The following is a 23106-nucleotide window of genomic DNA, read 5'->3' on the forward strand; positions in this document are numbered from 1 at the left end:
TTTTGCAACTGAACATCACAAGGCTTTTATTCATTCCTCAATAAAACCGGCACCTGAACAGTTGATGGTAAATAATGAATAACAAATCTTTCAAGACTAACTACTACCTCAAAAAAGAATCAGCATGCAACAATCTGAGCTAATTCTATTCCCAATACTTTGACAGACTTGTTTGACGACCATTTGCCCATTTTTGTATCCACCAACTCAAGCTACTGAAAAAAAGGGAAAAGGGAAAAATAAACATTCCATTTCCTGATAGATGAAGGTCAACAAGATCAATGCTGCTTCAGGTTGATAACTGTTTTCCGCAATCTCTCCATCACAGACTGGACCTTGTCTGACATCTTCTGGTAAAGCCATCTCTGGGCGACCTCGTCTAGCCCATCTGGTGTAATGGGTGGCCACCCCTTCTGCTCAGAGGATGAATCATGAGGTACCATTGATGCTTCTTGCTTCAAACTTGGCATGTCAAACTCTATTGGCTCTCCAACAATGATATCTATCTTCTTACTGCAGAGTGGCACTGGCGGTCGCCGTCCAAAGAATGATTTTTCTGGCATGACCTGGAAGTAAATGGCAGCATGCTAAGAATATATTCAAACTTCAGAAAGAATGCTCTATACCACATACTACGATGTCTTCACTATGAGATGCAAAGCATTCTAACAGGATGTCTTATCAGTTCCATTTACCTTTTCAAAGCCAGAGTGAACAATTGGCAAAACTATTGGAGTTATAGGTGCTCGGACAATAAGACTGGCAGTTCCCCACTTCAATCTTCTGATTGGCTGATCGTCTTGGACTATTTTTCCTTCAGGGAACGTATGCAACTGTTTGAATATGTCATGATAAAATTTGGAATTAAATGGAGGCCAGAATCTATAGGCAGGGGTATGGCATCTGTTGATGACAGAAAGATCAGTACATAATTGTAAAAATTACCCATACCCAGCCTCCATTTCTAAGTACGTCAAGGGCTTCATTCATGTGTTCTTGATAGATCCCACCCCCTCTTGTGATTGGAATGCATTTCCCTGTGTGCACAGTTATTTGTCACCTTAAAAGTGAAAGATAAGAATAACTGGAGAATGTGAAGGGCGAAGAATAAGCACTGGACATTTAAATAGCAGCTGAAGAAAAGATAATGAGGCACTAGATTTGATAGCATTTGTTTCTTGTACTAGCACCACAGCACATAGCTTAGCAAGCATCAGCTAATCTTATCTGATACACAATACTGCAAACGAGGGACTGAAGACAAATGCCACCTATTATGGCAAATACAGAAGACAAACTATGCAAATTCTCAGCAATTCTCGAGTCTTGGTAAGTGAATCGAGTGCCATGAAACCGAATTTCTAAAAAGGTTCCTGGCAGTTGAAATGAAACTAGATTTCATAAGTAAGGAACATGCAGATGTTCGCTGGATTAAATAGGAATGTGCTAGATGTTTTACTGTTTTGCATGTTTTACTAGGCATACCTTAAAATGCCTCTTAGCCCTCTATGAAAAGGCAGCAACCCATATTTATATGAGATCTTACCTAAGTAACTGAGTTAGAGCAGAGCATGTTACATCATCTCGATTTTTTGAGAAGTCACATAAAGATCACTGTCTTAAAGTTCCACTTTCACCCACAAAACCCGCATAAGTAGACCATATAGAGGTGTTGACTTATACATACCCAAACCAGGGGATAAGTACTATGTCTAAAAGTTCAAACTTTCACCCACAAAACACACGACACGAGTAGATCATATATAGGTCATAATATCATACATACCTAAACTGCAATTCATTGTTATTTAGCACGCAGAGTACCGCTAGAACTTGCAAAACTAACAAAGGAACGGAACACAAATGACAAATAGGAACATTAAGGCTCACCAAGTCGAAACATGTAGGACATTACTGCATTCTTGAAGCATATATCTTCTGCTGTCAGCACCCACCTTCCAAGTTTTGCATCAGAAGTTGGAAAACCCTTGAATCCCCACATAAGCGGATCATCTAACCTGATACAAAAGGTATAAACATAAGTTCAACGTTATGGAAATTCCACAGACGAAAATTATAGAAAACGACGCGGGTTCAGAAAATTGACAACTACGAGCACTGATACATAACACGTGTACAATACGACAATACGGTGGCACCACGCTTGTGAATATTATTATTTTGTCCTTTCATACACATTTTATGGCGAAAAGGAACGTATTGTAGTTTTCTTAATTATACACTACCACTGTACAATGGTTCACGGTGATGTCGTAGAAATAAGGAACCATTAAGCAAACGAGAACTTTAAAAGAAGACAATGGGGGTGTTCGCTTCAGCTTCAGCTACAGCGTGGCTGATGAACTAGCAGCTACTGTGCATAGAACTGCAGCAGCCTGCTTCCCCCATGCGTAGACCACATCTAACCTAAGATTTGCAAGTAAAACCTCAGCAGTCAGCACTGCTACATGTAGGAGACTGCAGGTGCTTCAAGGGTCAAGGACAGGTCTCTACAAAAACAGAAGATCAATGCCATGGATGCTAGTGCTTAATTGATTTGCTCATTTACATGTGCTCAGTGGGGGAAAAACTAGCCTGAGATCAACCGTAGTCTGAAACCCCAATCAACATACGCTCCAAGCACTCCACTACCAGCTGATACTTGGCACCAATGCTGACGCAAATATCATCAGGAAAGGCGCCGGAATTGCGACAGATCAAGCGTACCAAGCAACACAATAGACATCTGATCCCAGCTACTGTGGCTAGTCTGAATCAACAAGCATCAAGGGTAATACACGACCATGGGGAAGGGAGACGAGTGAGGAGGTCTCAGGGGGCATACGTGGACATGTGGTTGCTGACGGTGAGGAGCGGCGTCCCGGGAGCCCGCGACGAGACGAGGCGGAGGAGCGCGTCGGCGTTGTGGACCGTGGTGGTGTTGAGCAGCGACGCGTACGCCTTGGCGAACGCGCCCACGGCGGCGAACACCGCGGCGCGCGGGAGGCCGCCCAGGTGCCCCGCGCGGCCCGCCCACCTCAACGTTCGCGCGGCGGCGGCGGCCGCCGCCCCCGCCTCCGCGGACGCCTCCATTTTTTTCCCACCTACTTTTTTTTTCTTATTGCGTGGGCTCTGTTTTCCGTCTCTGTCCCTCTGACGATGTAGGGACACTGGTAGGTTTTGGTGGGTCCCGATTGGACATGAGCTTTGTACCGTTTACTGGATTCGCGGTTTTACAAACATTTTTTTGCTTGTTTGTCAAAAAAAAAATAACAGTTTTTTCCTTTCCGTTTTGAATTTTCGAGGTAAATATGGCCGTTAAGACCGTAACTAGCATACCGCAATTCTTTTTTTTTTACTAGCATACCATAATTCGAGAGACAAAACTGTCTTTTTGTTTAAGCTCTAGATCGTGGATTACAAACAATAATACCATCTTGGAGAGAACTATATTGTATTGTCTTATTATTATTTCAGCTTTGAATCATAGATTATACCTGGTTTAAAAAAGTAATGTTCTATGATTTATTTGTAAAGATATATTATATAATAAATCTAATGATACTTATTTGATATAATAATATTACAATCTACGTATACTTTATAAAAAAACTGTCTAATCAAAGATTGTTTGACTTACTTTTTTTAGGGGTGCGGGGGTGAATGGAGTAGAATTAAAATCATAGTATAAGATAAAACAAATAAGCAATGCACAAGCTAAAACAAAAACGAGCTTTACTTGCACGGTGGTTACGAGGATGGCTAGGTAAGAGTTTACGATCTTAGTTTTTTGCATGCTTTGAGTTTAAGGTTGAAATAGGATAGATTTATCCTAAAATATCATCTAAGATACATAGTGACTAGTAACTTTATCCCTTAAAAATGAGTGAACGACTTTTTATATTGTCATGTGTCATCGTTGTTGTATTGAGGTTGGAAGAGATATATGTTGTATGCTTAGGCTTTAATTGCAAAATGAAGTTGGCAAAAATAGTAGGTGTGGCTTGAATGCTAGACGTTGCTAAGCTTCTTATAATGATAGTTCCTTGCATGGAAGACAGATGGCGATAATGATGGATTTGGGTGATAAAGCTCATCGGCAGTGCAACATGACATAACGAAGATAGAGGGTTGCGTGGCTAGCAGGACAAAAATAGGTGTTTCTCTTTCTTTTTATTTTCTTTGCCCATCATAGACTAGCCTAAATCTTCCGCTAATTATAAGCTTCCTTTTTTTCTCCTAAGTCATGCATAGAGTGAATAGAAATATAGAACCTTAATTTCTAGATGTCTTTCTAGCTAACTCCAACAATTTTTTGTTTTAGTCATCATCTCACTATGTTCTTCTCACTTGCTTACATAACCGTAGTTCTGCACGCAACTGTTGCTCGTTGTTGATCTAGGTATAGTGGTTGCTGGATAAACTTATAGTTATCCACGACAAGGTGGGCTAATGTTTTGTGGTGGTCTAAAGAAAAAGAGATATAATTTGGATTAGTAACAACCAAGGCCTTTTTGAAAAAAAGTAACAATCAAGGTAGTCAATTATAGATCTTTGTTCGCTTGAGCTTATCAGCCGAATCTATCAACCATTCAGCAATGTTTTTCTCTCACAACAAATCAGTCAACAATAGTTTGTGTCATAGCTTATCATCCAAACGAACAAGGTAGCGCATAGTCCTGTTTACTTGAATTTATCTAACGAATCTATCAGCCATTCAATAGTTTTTAACAGTACTTTCAGCCATGACTTTTCAGTCAAGCGAACAAGTTAAAGAGTGTACCACAGCACTATTATCTTTTTATGGTCAACATGTTTTGCTGCATTGACTAAATATGGTCTCTCAAAAGAGCAAGCTATTCGTTGCCACGTCACACACTCCAGTGTATTTGTCAGACTAAACAACAATTGTTTCTGCGAGTATCTCAGTCGTCATGCAAGCCATCATTTTTCATGACGTACGTCTTGTTTGTTTGGCTGATAAGCCATGAGAGAAAATATTATTGATTATTTTATTGTGTAAAAAAAACACTGGGCTGACGTGGAGAGGTCGAGGGGTTGAGGTAGCCCTCCACGCCGGCGGATTATCGGGGAAGTCCTAGGAAGGTCAACGACGGACCGGATCAGATCGGGTGTCGCAGCTGTTTGGCGATCGCGTAGGCGCTCAGGCTAAGCCGGGCCGACGCTCAGAGAATACCGTGGCCCAGCCGGCGCCGCCCTGCCGCTGATCCGCTTTGGTTGCCCGTGCTTGTGCCTTGTTTAGTTCACCCTAAAATCAAAAAGTTTTTAAGATTTCTATCACATCAAATCTTACGACACATACATGAAGCATTAAATATAGATAAAAACAAAAACTAATCACACAGTTTGACTGTAAATCACGAGACAAATTTTTTGACTCTAGTTAGTCTATGATTGGACAATATTTACCACAAACAAACGAAAGTGCTACAGTTCCGAAAACTTTTCAGTTTTGGGAACTAAACAAGGCCTGGGTCGCGCCACGCAGACGCAGTTGCACACGACTCCTGAGTCCGGCCCGAACCGCGCGCGACCTCGCTGCCGTGTCGGTATCGTGCGCCGGTGTGTCGGCGTCGTGCGCGGAGCTCGGTTTGGGCAGCCGGCAGCCGTTGAGCGGCGGGCGGAGATTCCTACGTGCAGCGGGACGGGTCTTGGACCAAAGCCTGAAGCAAACCGGCCGCACGCACAGAGACGAAACTGGCGCGGCTGCGAACCCGCTGGCCGACGTAAAGTCATTCTCGCTTAATTATATATATATAAATATTAATATTTATAATATATAACTAGTATTATTAGTTAAATAATTGAATATATTATTATAATAAAATTATTTAAAAATATAAATGTTACACATATTTTTTATATATCTACTCAAAATTTTTAAAAAATGACCATGAACGGAGGGAGTAGCTGCTGGCCCGCTAGAGAATTAGGATCCATCTCCATCTTCTACGAAAAAAAATCGACATATAGGACTTCTGCGCCATCTATGTTTTTTTGTTTAAAACACATGCAAGATCATCCTACGTACGAGCGCACGTCCGATGGGCTTAGGTGGCAACCGGCAACCAGGTGCCTTTGATGATGCCATCACTTGTCGCGGTGGGAGCAGGTTTTTTACCGCAATGAAACATCGAAACCTGCTCATGGACGAGGTGGGGTGAGGTGTTTAGTTCCATTTTTTTTTTTCAAAATAGACATGGTATCAATTTCGTTTATATTTAACAAATAGTGTCCAATCATAAACTATTATGTTCAAAAGATTCGTTCCGCAAATTACAAACTAATTATATAATTAATTATTTTTATCCATATTTAATGTCTCATACATGTGCCGCATGATGTGAAGGAAAATCTGAAAAATTTTGTATATTTTTTGGTAAACAAGCCAACCCGTCATATATATGCTTGTCACGTGGTACAATATTATTAGAAGGGGGTAACAGCTGATTAGTTAGGATAAAAAACAGCCGATTAGTTCGTTTATTCTTAAACTTGAAATGTAATTCTCTTTTAAAATAAGAGTATCTTCTTTTTGCATTCTGCATAATAAACTAGTAAACTACCATGTTCCTTGGGGGGGATGCAACAAATAGGATCTAATATGTGTATTTAAAAATCAAGATACGAATTACTTCAACCTTTCGCATCTGGGTCTCGCAAAAAAAAACTTCAACCTTTCGAATACATGGTTCAACATTTTGTACATAACACAAAATGTTGGACTAGTTTGCTAAACTATTAAGCTATGTTTTATATATTGTTGGATCAAGCTTAAAAAATATTGAAGCATATACAATTGCACAAAACTACAATAAAATAAGCATGATTAGCTATATAGGTTGCAATAAAAAAGGAGAATAAAATTAGAAAGTAAAACATGCGCACAAGCCTCTATAGTTTTCTTAATACAACCTATTTAAAATACAAATACAATAATTATATGAATCGTAACCTACGCACAAACGCCTCCAAAATATATACTGTTCACACTATCATAATTAGTTATGCCAATGCAGAATTAATGGCAGACAAGTGGTTGGGGCCTACGGCATCCTATATGTATTCTATGGCCAATCTTAATGAGAGTTTCATAAATATTAAATATACTGACATAGCAATGCATTGTTTAAGAGAGATGATAAAAGCTTTATGGAGATAGAGATAGTTTTATAGGGATAAAACTCTTTTACACCGTTTTCAAAATATAGATGTATAGGGAAATAGGCTATGAAACCTTCACTAAGATTGGTCTAAGGGCCCTGGAACACGAGATTTTTTTGTTTCTATATTTTTTCTTGTCAAATAAAATGATTTTTAATGAATTTTATGTATAATTCATGTAAAATTTCTGCGTGGGCCCTAAAATTGCTGACTTGAACCCTAACAGACTTGCTGCAAAATCTCATAATACTAATCACTTGCTTCTATACAAATACAACCTCATGCTCCATTTCGCTTTTAGGGCCTGTTTAGATTGGGGTTGAAAATTTTTTGGGTGTCACATCGGATGTGTCGGAAGGATGTCGGGAGGGGTTTTTAGAAACTAATAAAAAAACAAATTACATAGCTCGTCAGAAAACTGCAAGACAAATTTATTAAGCATAATTAATCTGTCATTAGCATATGTGGGTTACTGTAGCACTTAAGGCTAATCATGGAGTAACTAGACTTAAAAGATTCGTCTCGTGATTCTCAACTAAACTGTGTAATTAGTTTATTTTTTTATCTACATTTAATGTTCCATGCATGTGTCCAAAGATTCGATGGGATGGATGAAAATTTTTTTGGTGGAGAACTAAACAGGGCCTTAGTAGAAGTGTAGAACGCTTAGAGCACTCACAATGCAGACTCTATCATAGAGTTTAAAGTTATTTATTACCTTGAACAATGTGGACTTGGAGTCTAAATAAGACTTGAAGTCTTATTTTTTCTACCTCTTTCTTCAATAAATATGCTTCCACATCAGCAAAATACCATAAATAATATGTAATTAAGTGTCTTGGACTCTGTGATAGAGTCTTGTATTGTGAGTGCCCTTAGAACCTCTAGCAACCGTACGAGGAAGGTAGACTGAGGCCTTGTTTAGTTCGTAAAAACTTTTGGTTTGGTGTACTGTAGCACTTTCGCCAATTATGGAGTAACTAGGCTTAAAAGATTTATCTCGTGGTTTACAAAACTGTGCAATTAGTTTTTATTTTCGTCTATATTTAGTACTCCATGCATGTGCCACAAAAATCGATGTGATAGGAAATTTTGAAATTTTTTTTGTTTTTTAGGATGAACTAAACAAGACCTAACTCGACTACGCAATACGTTAAGTAGCCATCCTTTGGCATCTTTTTTTTTTCCTTTTTTTTGAAGCCTCTCGTATGACCTCCAGAGAGCTTACCAACCGAGCTACGCCTCGTTTCCCAACATCTTTTTTCTTTATGTTCTTTATTATAAGGTGTCCATCTCTCCTCCTTGGAAAGATCCAACAAATTAATGAGATGGGTGTAAATAAGCACTTAAGGAAGCAAAGGAAAATGAAAGAGGTTCCAAAAGACACGAGCGCTGTCTTATAAGTCGTATTCTGCTAGTTAACAATGTTTTTTTTATAGTAGTCATGACATTTCAGACCAACGAGACATAGACATTATGTGATATGTCATATATTCTAGGCGCGGCAGCAATACGCAACTGCATCAGGACAGTGGACAGCAAACTAGTAGTATATTCCAAACGGATGCCGACACAGAGAGAAGCCACAGAACACCTCAAACGGACTGTTCAGGAAGCAAAACTGAACTGAAAAATATGTTTAGTGACAGTGCAGTAATGCTCATGACTCATCCACGCCATTCCAAACTAGCAGTGCCGACAGAGAATGCTCAGAAACTTCACAAAGGTTCCACTGGCACACAGAACTCGAAGCGCTCGTCTGGAGTGGAGATCACCCAAAAACCGCGTCAGCACAAAAACCGCTCGTCTGGAGATCACCCACCATATATTGTCCCTAGTCGTCTGACTGCTCTGTGAGGCTGGAGATCATCCATCCGCCATGCTGTCGTCATCGTCTGACATCACCTGTGGCTGCAGATCATCCACCATGCTACCCTCCCTCGCGACGAGCACGCAGCATGAGAAAACCACCAAAAGCAGCCTTTTTTGGGACCCTGCCACTGCACCATTTTATAACTGAAAAATCTTTCAGCGTTATGCCCATATGAGACCCCCCTGGGCAGCAGCAACATCATAGAAACAAGTCGTCTCTCCAGACAATATTATCAGCATAACCTTGGGCCATAAGAAGACACCAGTCGTGAGCCGCCACGACGTCAATGAGATATGGAGAACTGAAGAAAAGCGGTGGAGTGAGAGAGGCCTGGAGCCACAGAATGAATACGATACATGGTGGTCGGCACCAGGGCAGACGCACCCATGCAGTGCCAGCCCAGCTGCCTTACCCAGGACCATCTCCTGGACGTTATGTGCATATGCCTTGACGTCTCCTTTTGGAGCAAGCGGAGTCCAGGTGAAGACCATCAGGTGTATGTACTGATGTACACTTCTACACTCTCATTCCTTTAGTCACATGCACTGCAACTCTGCAAGAAGCAAAAAATCGCATACCTTCGGACAAATTTCAGGACCCTATAAGTAGATTGAGTCACAAAGGTCCCTTCCCATATTCTGATTCTGAATAGTAGCTGCCTGACTTCTGCTTCCAGTGCTGCCGTTCGTCAGCCAACATGTCTGACTTGTCAATGACTGTTGCTCAGGAGCAGCTCGTGCACCTCTCGCCAACGCCGGTGATCAACCTTGGGCACCTCAACCTTGATTCTGTGACACGATCTGGCGTGATCGATGAAATTGCCAAAGCATGCCGTGATCTAGGGTACTTCCAGGTACGTTGATTAAGAACACTGTGCTACAGTTCTTTTCCTTCCTTTTTTGTCATTTCCTTTCTCTCTCCGTCGACTTTTTGCCTTTCTCTGACTCCTTATTAATTAATATTGCCATTTGTGACCGCTGCTGACTGCTAGAGTGGACCGAGGAAGCTGACTTGTCCGTCCCAAAAACCTCAGAAGATAAAACACTTCAACCTTAGATGCTTTGATGGCAGACCTTCTTTGAAACCCAGAAGCTAGCTCTGGTAGCATCTTGTTAAGATGGTTATGATAAGAGCAATCTGTCGTTATTCAACTGCATGTTTGATGAACTACATTTTCACTTATGGCTCTCAAAATGAAGAATATACACTTTAAGTTGGCTGAAATTTGGAGTATATGTAGAACTTTTGGCCAAACCATGTAATTGTCTCGGTGTGTCAGTTAGTTTTACTGATATTGTAGGGTGCTAGAAGATGAAGATGACCAGCTCCACGTTATTCAGTTGCATGGAAACTGACAATAAACAAGAAGCTAAGAAGGAATTCAGTTCCCAACTTCCCATATTGCCCTTCAGTTTTCATCACAATGGCTAAAACTTCCATAGGGTCATAGGGAATTCCACTCACATGGAAGGTCATTTCAGTACTTATGAATAGCAAATCGTAAATCGTCCCTTCTGTGGTGTCATGTTCTCAGTTTTCTAGGTGCTATGAGCATTCCAGCCTAGAGGGGCTCACCAAATTTTGCTTTAAGAAGATAACTTAAGCTGTTAACTCTCCATACACCCTTGTGAGATCCTCAACTACAAGGGAACAAAGAAAACTTACTTCCCTGTCCAAACCTCTGCTTATTGCTCCATTTTTGCAGGTTATAAACCATGGGATCAGTCAATCTGTCATGGATTGTGCTGTTGAAGCAGCTTCAGATTTCTTCAAACTATCAAGTGAGGCAAAGGAAGAGTTTGCATCAGAGGACCTCCGCCAGCCTGTTAGATATGACACCAGCTCAAAAGATAGCATTAGTATGTCACGGGCATTCCTAAAGCATTATGCCCATCCACTCAGTGACTGGATTCAATATTGGCCAGAGAAACCAACGATCTACAGGTAAAAAAAAAATTCTCTCCAAAAAATCTCCTACAAACGTGAACTACACAGTGGCTGTACATGTTTCTAAGAACTGACATGGCCCCTCTTTGTTTACTGAAATCAGGGAATACATGGGAAAGTATGCTGTTGAAGTAAGGAGTGTGGCTTTGCAACTGATTGAAGCGATACTAGAAGGCCTAGGATTGGGTAAGGAATACCTGAATGAGCAATTTCAGGAGGGCTCACAACTATTGTCAGTGAACTGCTACCCTAAAGCACCACAAGATCCCGTGACTATAGGGCTGGCTCCACACTCTGATTATGGATTTCTTACCATCTTGCTCACAAGTTGTCAGGGCCTTGAAGTTGTTGACCGCAGCAGCAACAGCTGGAAAACAGTCCAGCAACTTCCGCATGCATTGCATGTCCATGTAGGTGATCACATGGAAGTCCTGAGCAATGGGCAAATCAAAACAGCTATGCACCGTGCTGTTTTGAATCCTGAAGAATCAAGGATTTCTATAGCAAGCATTCAAGGTTTTGAACTACATGAGAAGGTCGCGTGCGCCAAGGAGCTTGTGGATAAACAAAATCCCGCAAAATACAAAGAGAGCAGTTTCAGTGACTTCCTTGACCATCTCACAGCTAATATGGACAACAAGCACAGGAATTTTCTTGAAAGCCTCAGAATGTAAGGATTACAAGCCGTAATTAGGGTGCAACCTTCACTACAAGTCCAAAAGGTGGTAAGACATCATCGTATGTCTACTACAGTTCATATCTGTCTACTTTAGAGTTCAGATGTCTTCTTTGTTCCTTAGAGTGTACCCAGACTTTTCTCTGTCCCCCTCAACTTTCCCCAAAAGTTCGCTTGTAATTCTAAGCTTTTAATAAAATTCCTGTAACACCGGTTTAGGCCGGCAGGTTTAGGCCGCCGCGTAACACCGGTTGTTCATTTGTGTAATAGCAAGCTAGGGTCTTTGTGGTGGGTTGGTCCAGCTACGGCTTGTTGACCTCCGGCGCTCTAACCAAGCGCGTTGTATGTTCGACATTTTCTTCTTAAATGCAATGATACGCAAAGCTTTTGCGTATTCGAGAAAAAAAAAATCCTGCCAGTTCCGGTCAAAAAAAAAAAAAAACTTTAGAGTTCAGACTAATGCTCTAAGCTTCTATGTTCTTGTCGCTTTGGTAAAGAGGTACTAACCTCGTCATAATGGGGATATGTAGTTCTGGTATAAATTTTAAATCATCCAATCATGCAGGTTAACTGGTGCTATGATATTTGAGAAGGCAGATCGAGCTAAGGTTTACTGTCACATGTTGAAATCCTGAAGCGTCCATGCACTCTTCAATAAAGCCCTGTCTGGCTGGTGGTGTCCATTTCCAGTTTTACATGAAGCATTGAAAACTTGCATGTGTAATCATCTTTGGCCATTATCTACAAGACCACAACCTTTAGGCTCAAAAAGAATCTTTGGTACCTTGGAGTGGATGTGAAAATGGCTTAGATGACTGAGTGTAAAATATTTTTATATATTGAGCATGTCAATTACTTATTTCATGCTTTTGAGTTGGCTGATGAGCAATTATTCCATTCCCTTAAAGCAAATGGGAGGTCACGAATCAGAAGCCTGCATAAAGGTGGTTGACATTATTGAAGTTGAAAACCTTGTCATTCAAATATAATGCGATACAAATCTCCCATTTCATACCTTCATGCATGCGCAATAAATTGGACTTTCAACTCTAGAACTAATACTAGATTTCATCGGTGCTCTAAAATGATTTTTACTGGTGGCGAGTAATAACCGCAACAGCAATTTCTGAATACTTGTGTCTTGCCATGAATACTTAACTCTGTTATGCAGGCATTGATCGACAGGTACATGAAGGGGTAAGGATACCTAAAGAGACTGCAGTTTATATGCCACTGATCCACCTATTTTGTCATAGCAATCGCGTGGACCTGTGGATAATTAAGCTTTTGCACATTTTCAGTTTTTCACAATTATATAGATGTACAGGATGCGTATGAATGCTACTTTTAACAAATAATTCGAAAACAACAACCGTGGACAGCAGACAGCAGACAACAACTTACAAGTGAAAACATAACCCAATCACACAAACAAAATTACGAAAGAAGAAGATTAGGTTCTCGTAAGAGACGCGGCAGAACACAGTTGTTGAGAAGTCGACAAAGCTTCAGATCCTAATTAATAACCGCTTCTCCTAATTTGCCTCGATTTACAGGCCAGGCGACAGGAACGACAAATTATCGGCTAGATTGGACGCAAAACTTGCCTAATTAACGGAACTGATCCCGATTTTCGAACGACAGTGAAGCGAAATCAAAATGGGATGGGAGAGGCAGGCAACCATACCTGGGACGAACCGGAGTGCGACGAGCCGACGAGGCAGTGGCATCCACCAGGGTGCGGAGAGACGAGCAGAGCCGGCGAAATGAAACCGCGCCACGTGTGGCGTCGGTTTGAAAGCGAAGGGCGCTGCTCTTCGCTGGCTCTCCGAATCCCCGGACCCCAAGCAGGCTCGACTGTCGCCTGTCGGTTTCAGTGGCCGGCGGCGGTTGGCTCCCGAAGTCCCCCCAGTCCCCCCTCGCCTGCGCGCCGAGCAAGGAGGAGGCGCGAGGGGGCATCGCGCCGCCGTGGCCGCGGCCATCGCGTACATAGTGGGTTTTAAACTTTTGCTGGAATGCTTCATTCGAATGGAAGCTTCGCAGCAGGTCGTGTCCACTGTACCCTATCCGACTCAGGCCTTGTTTTAGTTCCAATAAATTCTTGAATTTTGATACTAGGGCCTTGTTTAGTTCCAAAAAATTTTTGCAAAATTTTTCAGATTTCCCGTCACATCGAATCTTTAGACGCATGCATGGAGTATTAAATATAGACAAAAATAAAAACTAATTACATAGTTTGGTCGGAATTGACGAGACGAATCTTTTGAACCTAGTTAGTCCATGATTGGACAATATTTGTCAAATACAAACGAAAGTGCTACAATGCCTGTTTTGCAAAATTTTTTGGAACTAAACAAGGCCTAGAGTTATTCCATTTATATTTGATAATTATTATTCAATTATAGGTTAGGTAAGCTTAAAAGATTCGTCTTGTAAATTTAGATAATTGTACAATTAATTTTTATTTTTATCTATATTTAATATTTTATGTATGTGCTGCAAAATTCGATGAGATTTTTTTTTTTGAATTTTAGAGTGATCTAAACAAGGCCTGAATAAATGGCATTTCAATGCAGGTTTCATGTCTCCGTGGTTGTCCTTTAAATTGCAAATCATTTTCACTTTTCTAAGATCGTCTTGTTTAGTTTCAAAAAAATTTACAAATTTTTAATTCTTCATCACATCGTGGCACATGCATGAAGAATTAAATATAAATTAAAAAATAACTAATTGTATAGTTTATTTATAATTTGTGAAGCAAATCTATTAAATCTACAGTGTCTATTTTATAAATTTTTTTTGTAACTGAACAAGATCGAACACGTTGAGTCGTGTATAAGTTTGGAGTCCAGATCAAACGCCTCAATTTGGCCAATTTGAAGTGTGATTTGATAGCGCTAGTTAGGGCTGGTAGGCATCGAACCAGCTCCTTCAGGTTGTCAACTGGCCAAACTTTAGCTTGGCTTCCGTCAACGTCCAATTAAACATATCCATAGCTTTTCATATATAGAAAAAATAAATAATTTGGAACAAAGGAAATAACATTTGCCACGAAGCAATTAACTGAGTAACCTACCACAAAGCAATTCATTAAGCACTAACCTTTACCACAAAGAAATTAATTTAAATTTTAGCCATTCATATTGTTCTAACTATGCGTGCGTTGTAACTAAGTGTTAGCTGTAGATTTAACTAAAAGAGCTCGGCAATATAAGCAAAATTGTACTTGGGTTGACGAGCCTCTAACTTTATTCTAAATGCTTTGATGAACGATGTAATTATCCTGAATAGATAAAGTTCTGCCGTATTGTTTCAAAAAAAAAAAAGTATTCGCTGTAGATGGAAGCTGCAGCCAGTGCTGTAGCTGTAGTTTACTTACTGTGAAGCACTGTAGCTTGAACGAAAAAAAGCCACAGCTGCTACGATTTTAATCTGAAGCCAACACACTGTAAACATTTTCATTGTAATCATATATTTAAATAAAAAACAAGGGAGTAAATGGTGTACATTGTTTACATTCTTAAAAGACCAGAGTGTAGCGAAATGAGCATAATTCATTTAGTTGGGGTTTTTATGTTTTCTTGGCAAAATTTATTCACCTGAGGTGAAGTCCCTAACTTCATATAGCTCCTCGTATTTTTTTAGATTTATTCTAAGATTTAGCAAAAAAAGAAAAAGAGAGCTGCTTAAATAAAAAAAAACCCAGGCGCGAGACCAGACGCGTGCGATTCCGTCGCCGTCGCCGTCGCGGCGCGCGTGTAGAAAGGGTGCCCACCTGACACCCGTGCACCGCGTGTCTGCGCCCCCGCACGCCTTCTTCCCGGCCCCCCGCCTCTTCGACACGTCCGCGTTGACGCTCCGAGCGTTTTGGGCGGCACCGCCAGGCCACCCTCGCGCGCATCCACTCTCCAACCCCCACTCCCACTCCCAGATTCCAGCGCCCTGCCCGTCCCTGCAACCTGCCCCTCCTCAGGAGTGGGAGTGAGGACTGGGGATAGCTGCCTCTGCCTGTCTGCCAGAGCGGCGACGCCGGAAAGGCCAGGAGGACACCTAGTCCTTGTTTAGTTTCCAAAAAATTTTACAAAATTTTTTAGATTCTCAGTCACATCGAATCTTTAGACGCATGCATGGAGTATTAAATATAAATGAAAATAAAAACTAATTGCACAGTTTGGTCGAAATTGACGAGACGAATCTTTTAAGCCTAGTTAGTCCATGATTGGATAATTTTTGTCAAATACAAACGAAAATGCTGCAGTGTCGATTTTGCAAAAAATTTTGGAACTAAACAAGTCCCTATAAAAAGAGTAGGGCTGAGTCGGAGGTGCGGAGCCCGATCCATATCCATCCATCCGGGCGCGGAGCGGAGGGGAAGGGGAAGCAGAGTGGCGAGGCGGCGGAGAGGCCGCCGCCGCCGCAGCTGGTCGCCCGAACTGCACTGCACCCTCCACCCACGCCCGTCTCATCGGCGTACTGGCAGCGAAGGTCAGGCCTCAGCCCTCCCCTCACCCTTCTTCTTCTTCCGCCTGTTGCTTCTCCTCGCCATTTCATCAGTAATGCTGGTGCAGACGTGAGCTCCGGTCCGCATGCGCATGGTTCACTATGTGCTGCGCGCCTGCGCCGTTGATCGATTGATCTGGGGGGCTATGGTTTCTCCGTTCCTGAGGAATCAGCGCTCGGGTCCCGATCCAACTTTCTCCTCGCTCGTTGCAGTTCCAGGCTAGCGGAGTGAGTCGTCTGGACGAGTTGCAGACGGCCAGTCGCCACGCGCGTGGCCCACGTGTGCTATTCTGCTTAAAAAAAGAAAAAAAATACAGTACAGTACTCATTAGTGCCGCAGGAAAAAAAATCTTTTTTTTTCAATAAGGTCTTGTTTAGTTCACTCCGAAATCCGAAAAGTTTTTAAGATTCCCTGCCACATCGAATCTTGTGGCACATGCATGAAGCGTTAAATATAGACGAAAATAAAAACTAATCACACAGTTTAACCGTAAATCGCGAGACGAATCTTTTGACCCTATTTAATCTATAATTAGATAATGTTTACCACAAACAAACGAAAGTGCTACAATAGCGAAATCCAAAATTTTCTCACATCTGAACAAGGCCTAAAAGAGTTGGCATCAGTCAGAGATGCTTACTAGATACCCACTCCGTTCCAAATTATAAATTATTTAATTTCTTTTACAACAATTTTGCTATATTTTAGGTATAATATAACCTATGTCTAAATAGGTAGTAAAATTTATGTATTAAAAATCCAAATCGACATACAAGTAATTTGGAATTGGAACGGAGGGAGTAACCGTCTATTCTTTATTCGATATATATACCTCTTTATCTAGTGATGAGAAAAGTTCCAAAAAGGTACCCAAACGAATCTTGGTCTGAGTGCTGCTTCCTTGTCTTTCATTTTGACCTTCCTAGTCTCTACTCTCATTTTGGCTTGGTTGTCCTTTTTTTCGAGCAAGTGGTTTAGCTGTCATTTCGGTCTTACTACTAGTGTCCCAGCTCCCCTTAAGCTGAGTAGCTAACAATCTCTTTCAACAGATGCTGGGGTTATCCTGGATCTGAAAAATAAAATCGACAGTTCGACAGTCTTCTGCTCATTTTCAACCAAGAGAAGATGTGGTGCCATATGGATTTGGTTGTCATTCAATTGGAACTTTCATGTGCGTTCATGATCCTTTGCTGTTTTTTTTCCTGGAGCTGCAGCAGAGCAGCTTTTGTTGAATTTCCGGAGCTGAAACAGACATCTCTGTCTTGAATTATTGGCTAATAGGGACTGCATGAAAATGACTCTTCTATATGTGCCTTGTGCCATTGCACTTCTCTTTCTCTTTGCACTGTCCACCTCCTTTTTTTTTTTTTCTTAGGTTTACATCTACCACTTTTTGCTCTGTCGGCCAATACCGCTGACTGGAACGACAAGCACACACACTTGGGTCGTGTCCTCAGTCATGCTGGTCAATCTTTTCATGGGTCTCCACATAGTTCTCTTTTGTTTTTCCAGGTAACTGAAAAATCTTTGCAATTTATGATATGATGATATGGACATATGGTGGGCAGCAAATCTCATGCATTAATTATTACACTTTATTATTCATTTAACTGATACAAGATTGATAAACACATAGTGTAGGACCAAACAACCTGAAAAACCTAGCAATGGTTCCCTAGGTCCTCCTTTTAGTGAAAGAGACATGCAGCTACGATGCATTTCCCCAAAGAAACAAAAAAGGGGGAAAAAGGAACCTGCAAATCACACCTCTGTCCAGCCTGATGCTGCCAGGCTGAGCGTGGTTGCAGCTCTACTGATACATTACCTTACCTTACCTGAGAGATTATTGACTGCATATATACACTGCAGATACTGTAGTATACTAGTAGTAATAATAAGGGATACACATATGGTACAACACAAAAGTAAATAGTCTGGCTCTCCACCATTTAGACATAACTAAATGACCATTTTAGTACTAAGAATGTAGGACTAGACTCTCTAACTTCCAGAGAAGCATCAGCCAGATATCACTTGGAGAGATCTGCCCTGCTGAAGCTACATATAGCAGCGCCAATGTGTTTGCTATATTGCCAATGTGTTTGCTATGTCTATATGAATCTGTATCTTCAAATAGGAACTGGCCGCATGTTGTAGTGCTGCAAGCCATATAGATGCCTCTTGCCATCACAATACCCAATTGAAAGACATCCAACTTTTTTTTTTGTGGTTTCATCTAGCTTTCCATTCTTATCTGACGAATGCCATTTAGATATGTTCCTGATTGGCGGAACCAATGTTTTCTTTTCAAGCTCTGTCGATCTTGAGGCTCTCAACAAACCTCTTGTAGTTGTTGATATTTGACGGTAGGAAGTCGAGGAAGTCCTGGAAGCTGCTTTCCCTGTACATTGCTGGGTTCACCTCATCGACCAGCTCCTCCGCGCAGCAGACCTTCTCATCCTTTGAGAGACCATGGATGCTGGCAATGGAAATTCTTGCTTCGTCAGGATTGAGAATGGCTCGGTGGACAAGGGACTTGAGACGACCATTGCTCAAGACTTCTAGGTGGTCACCGATATGGACATGGAGAGCCCCCGGGATCGCAGGGACAGCCGTCCAGGTGTCACGGTCATGGGGCATCACTTCGAGCCCTGGGGATCTCTGCAGCAGGATTGTGAGGAAGCCATAGTCGGAATGAGCAGCCAATCCGACCTTGTCACCTCGATGTGATGAGAACTGTGGATAGCTGTTCAGGGCCATGAACTGCATTCCCTTCTCAAGCTTTTCTTGCATGTACAATGGCCTTAACCCTAAACCCTGCAGGATAGCATCCATGAGCTGCATTGATAGTCTCTGTATTTCAACTGCATACTCCCCCATCTTCTTCCTGCCAGTCATTTTACACAACAAAAAAATGACAGAAGTTAGGATAGCTGGTGGAAGATTGAGATCTATCTACTCATCTGTGTAACAATGTGCAGGTTTTTTTGGAGGTTAATTACCTGTATGATGGAGGGTGCAGTGGCCAGTACTCGACCCAGTCTTCCAGAGGGTTGGCGTAGTGCTTCAGGAACGACCTGGCCTTGCTGATCCCGTCCCTTGAGCTCGTGTCATACCTGACAGGCCTTCCGATGTCGGTTGATGCAAACAGCTCCTTGTGCTCTGGCGAGAGCTGGAAAAACTCGGAGGCGGCCTCGAACGCCCCTGCCATGGCAGACTTGCTGACCCCGTGGTTCACCACCTGCCAATCGTCAGCACAGCTGTATCGATCAGCATTGCTGCATGTGCTGATCACTGGTAACGTGACACTTCAAAATTCCATCGTAATAAGTAAGCTGGTCAGCTTGGGTCACAGCATGAGCTGCATGTGTATTGTCAACGCTTGTTTTAACTTTCTTTTCAAGAGCACACAAGACACACACGTGTGTCTTTGTATATCCTTTTTTCGAGAATACCCCATGTCTGACACTTGTTTTAACTGATCACGCAGTGCAGAGACCAGCGAACCAAGTGTTGGGATGGTACAGACAGAGCAACAGACAAGCAGCACACAGCAGCAAGCACTGACCTGGAAGCACCCTTGCTCACGGCACGCCCGCGCAATGTCCTGGATGGCGAGCGTCCGCGTGGCCGGGTCCTTGCCGAGTCTGGCAAGGTTGATGACCGGCAGCGGCCGCGGTGAGGACGAGGAGGATGGCAGCATCCGCTGCACCTGGCTCGCCATGGAAGCTGGTAAGAAGCAGGCCGGCATGCCTCGTCGTCAACCTCCAAGCCACCAATTCAGGCGAGCAATGCGTGTGATCTTCCCTAGTCAGTTCAGCTGCTCTCTCCGAGGTCGAGGTGACTGAGATGAAGAAGCTTGGTACAGTGGAGTGCATGCCAGGCGACGGACGTATTTATAGGCCCTGCCGACTTGCTGAATCTGCAGCGAAAAGCAGGTACCAGACGATGGGGACTGCCAGTGGCCAGCGTGGAAAGAAACCCCCTCCGTTTTTTCAGCAAGCTGACCCTGGGCAAATGCCTTGTACGTAGACTTTTGAGTGCCAGGATGATGAAGTGATGATACAAGGAAAAGGTCTAGGAAGGGGAAGATTTCGGTCCAGGAGCAGGCCACGGAGGCCGCGGAGGGGCCCCGGCCGTGCGCGCGTGCGTCCAGATGAAACAAGATCTTCCCCCCCAAGCAAGGAGGCACATCGCTCCGGTTCCTTTCGCTTGGCAGTGGTCACCAGCTGTGGTGGTGGCCATTTTTCTGTTATTCTCGCGCCAAGTTGCGCCGGGCACATACACCGCCCCTCTTACGGTTGACGCGGACTGGACGCGCCCGCACCTCGGCTCCCAGATAATGCTTGTTTTTTGGCAGCGACGACGCCGAATCCACGGCGACCGCCGGGCGCGGTGTGGGACTGGGAGCGGGAGGTTTCCGGTTTCGGCAGCCGGAAGCTGACAAAGCAGCTCTTTTGGGGGGGGGGGGGGGGGGGGGGGACACCCGTCTATGTGGTGCGAACTGATTTCCTTTTCTTTTTGGGCAGACTGCCAGTAGCGTCACGATAAAGCATTTTTTTTCTGTTGCTTGTAATGGACCGAAGAAGCATTTCTGTGGATTGTAATAAAAGTTAGGCGTCCTTTTATTTTTGGTTTTTTTTCTTCCTTTTTGGTAGGACAGGGGATCTTTTTCGGTGATGTGGCACATGTCGCTAGCGCTTGGCGTACAAGTTGTTGGCAGGCGCTGTAGCGGATGATCTGCAGGGATATATTTAGCTTTCTTGGGATTTTGGTGCATGGATAAATGACGCTGTCTATATTTTACGCTTTACGTGTTGAGAGAAGATATTTGTCTATTTCCGTGACAACATATATTATTTATACTTAGTAATAAAGAAGTAAAATGTTTTAAGTTTGTTCACTAGTCTAAAAAGTCATAGCTAAAAATACTATTCACTGATTTATTGTGAAATAAAAATATTGTTAGCCGTAATAGTCACTGTCAACTCCAACGTCCATGTCCAAAACCAATTCGAATCTAAACGTAGGGAAGGAATAAACATCTAAAATCAGTGGTGAAAAAAACATGGGTTCAACATTTCAATAAATATGTAACACAGATCATGTATAGACGCAAACATTTTCCAAGATATGTTATTTTTTTTCTGCGAGTGGCCTCCGAAGGTTGTTGGATGAATCTGGCGCAGGGATGAATGGAGGCAGGAGAGGGGAGGGCTGGAGGGAGGGACGAGGCAGCATGCAGGCAGGGTCTCAAAGTCAGCTGGTGGCCGCAGTTGCCGGCGTGTGATGTCTCCGCTAGCCTCCAAAAAAACTCTTTTCCGGCCGTGACCAGCGCCTCCTCCAAGACGCGAAGTACACTGCCACCCGCTTGATTTTCCGCAAGAGCGGCATGGTTGGGCTCTTGGCCGGCCTTGTTAATTGTTTGCCCTTTTCTTTTCCCCTATTATCTCTAAAATCAGCTTCCTTAAAAAAAATACAATTATCTCTATCAGCAATGTCCTGGACTAGTAGTATTTCTGAAGCACAAGCTTTATGATGTGTGAGAGCCATTGCATGCATATTGGGGGTTGGTGCTCAAATGAGCTCTTCCCTTTGGCCTTCCCAGTGCAACTACACAAGCTTTCCTGGATGTTCATGCCACCCGTCATGGCGTACACGGGCTGCTGGAGCTGAGAAACCAATTAGTTTGGAGGCCAAGGTGTGCGAGCTAGCTAGCGCGACGAAGCTCAAAAAGGCTCGCGCCATGCCGCCATGTGATGTGACTCCACGCGGCCATGACCAGCGAAGGGCAGCGACGTCATGCGTGGACCGTGGGGGTGGACAGTAGTGGAGGCAGGAACGCAGCGATGCATGCAGGGTAATCACGACGGTCGACGGTCGGTCGGTGCATCAGTAGTACTAGTAAGTGTTGAATGGATAATCACGCTAGTCGAATGAATGGTCGTAAAAAGACATGGGCACAAGTGTTGACAGCTGAGATCCAGCACCTAGCAGAGCAGAGCAGAGCATCGGGGACTCCAACTCCAAGACCTGTGGGGGGAGCAGAAGCAGAACCTGGCCTCGGCTACATGCCACACCCAGCACAACTCCAGCAGCCTGGTCTGGGTGGGTGAGATGCATCGTAGTACCGGCCTGCCGCTTCGCTTGTGTGCTCCGGTTCCGTCGCAGGTGGGATGCATGGCCTGGACGCTGCTCGCGTCAGCCAGAACGCGGACTGCGGACTGCGAGGGGGTCCTCACCTCTCCGCCACGCCGCTCTGTCTCCGGTCAGACGGGTCTCCCCTGTTGCCTCCGCGAATTCCTCTGGCCCCCCGCCGCCTTCTGGAACTGGAAGCCCATGCAGTACTTGCAGGCACGCACATCTCCCACCCAGATTCCAGCGCCCTGCTCCTGCGCTGCTCCCTAATCGCAATCGGAACAGCTGCCTGCACCTGCGCCGCTCCGAGGACATGTATACTAAATGGCGCAGAGTCCGGTCACAGACAGAGACAGCCAGACGACGTACAGGAGCAGAGGGAAGTCCGATCGCATGACATGACTGACATGTGGTCGTTCTGCCAGGAAAGGTCAGTCGCTTCGCTTTGTCTTCGTCACTGCACCTCGATCGTTCCTCCTCCCGGTAGGCGGTAGAGCTGGCTTTGGCTATTGCAAGTCTTTGCAGAATGCAGATGCAGAGCTCAGCTATCTCTGGCATTTGTTTCTGCTGTGTAGGAATTCCTCCTCGCTCGTTTTGGCAACTGTTCGTTGGTTTGGAGATTCAGACTCGACATGTTTTCCCCCTTGCCCCCATTCTTGCGTTTTTTGGGGCACTGAACGCCGCCGGCCGGGCTCTGCTGCATGCCGCATGCGCTAGGGACGAGAGGGGGCCTTTGCATCTAGAGCACCAGACTTCTGTTTCGTTTCTACAGCAGCAGCTTCTTCC

At 43.4% G+C, this 23106-nt stretch overlaps 3 protein-coding genes and 1 long non-coding RNA gene across 5 annotated transcripts; 2 read left to right on the forward strand and 2 right to left on the reverse strand.

The window, feature by feature from the left end:
- On the reverse strand, nt 1-3126 carry LOC8082568 (N-acylphosphatidylethanolamine synthase). 2 transcript variants are annotated; one of them, XM_021462451.1, is made up of 5 exons: nt 2846-3126; nt 1891-2018; nt 952-1037; nt 696-833; nt 1-566 (listed from the first exon to the last, which is right to left on the reverse strand). In XM_021462451.1, the coding sequence occupies exons 1-5, from the start codon at nt 3091-3093 to the stop codon at nt 279-281; spliced, it is 888 nt and encodes a 295-aa protein (XP_021318126.1). In that variant the 5' UTR covers nt 3094-3126; the 3' UTR covers nt 1-278. The 2 variants fall into 2 exon arrangements, with proteins under 2 accessions (XP_021318126.1, XP_021318125.1); XM_021462450.1 differs by having other exon boundaries at nt 946-1037; nt 2846-3109.
- On the forward strand, nt 8571-12123 carry LOC8082569 (protein DOWNY MILDEW RESISTANCE 6). The gene is made up of 3 exons (XM_002447240.2): nt 8571-9911; nt 10764-11002; nt 11109-12123. Exons 1-3 carry the CDS (start codon nt 9756-9758, stop codon nt 11677-11679), a joined length of 966 nt encoding a protein of 321 aa, XP_002447285.1. The 5' UTR covers nt 8571-9755; the 3' UTR covers nt 11680-12123.
- LOC110436530 lies at nt 16027-20655 on the forward strand. The gene is made up of 4 exons (XR_002454308.1): nt 16027-16166; nt 17232-17694; nt 19164-19479; nt 19673-20655. It is a non-coding gene; the product is annotated as an uncharacterized LOC110436530 (long non-coding RNA).
- Nucleotides 18446-20050, reverse strand: LOC8070288 (protein DMR6-LIKE OXYGENASE 2). The gene is made up of 3 exons (XM_002448678.2): nt 19751-20050; nt 19185-19423; nt 18446-19069 (listed from the first exon to the last, which is right to left on the reverse strand). The coding sequence occupies exons 1-3, from the start codon at nt 19931-19933 to the stop codon at nt 18490-18492; spliced, it is 1002 nt and encodes a 333-aa protein (XP_002448723.2). The 5' UTR covers nt 19934-20050; the 3' UTR covers nt 18446-18489.

This window comes from Sorghum bicolor, chromosome 6, assembly GCF_000003195.3.
Source record: "Sorghum bicolor cultivar BTx623 chromosome 6, Sorghum_bicolor_NCBIv3, whole genome shotgun sequence".
NCBI classification, from domain to species: Eukaryota; Viridiplantae; Streptophyta; class Magnoliopsida; order Poales; family Poaceae; genus Sorghum; species Sorghum bicolor.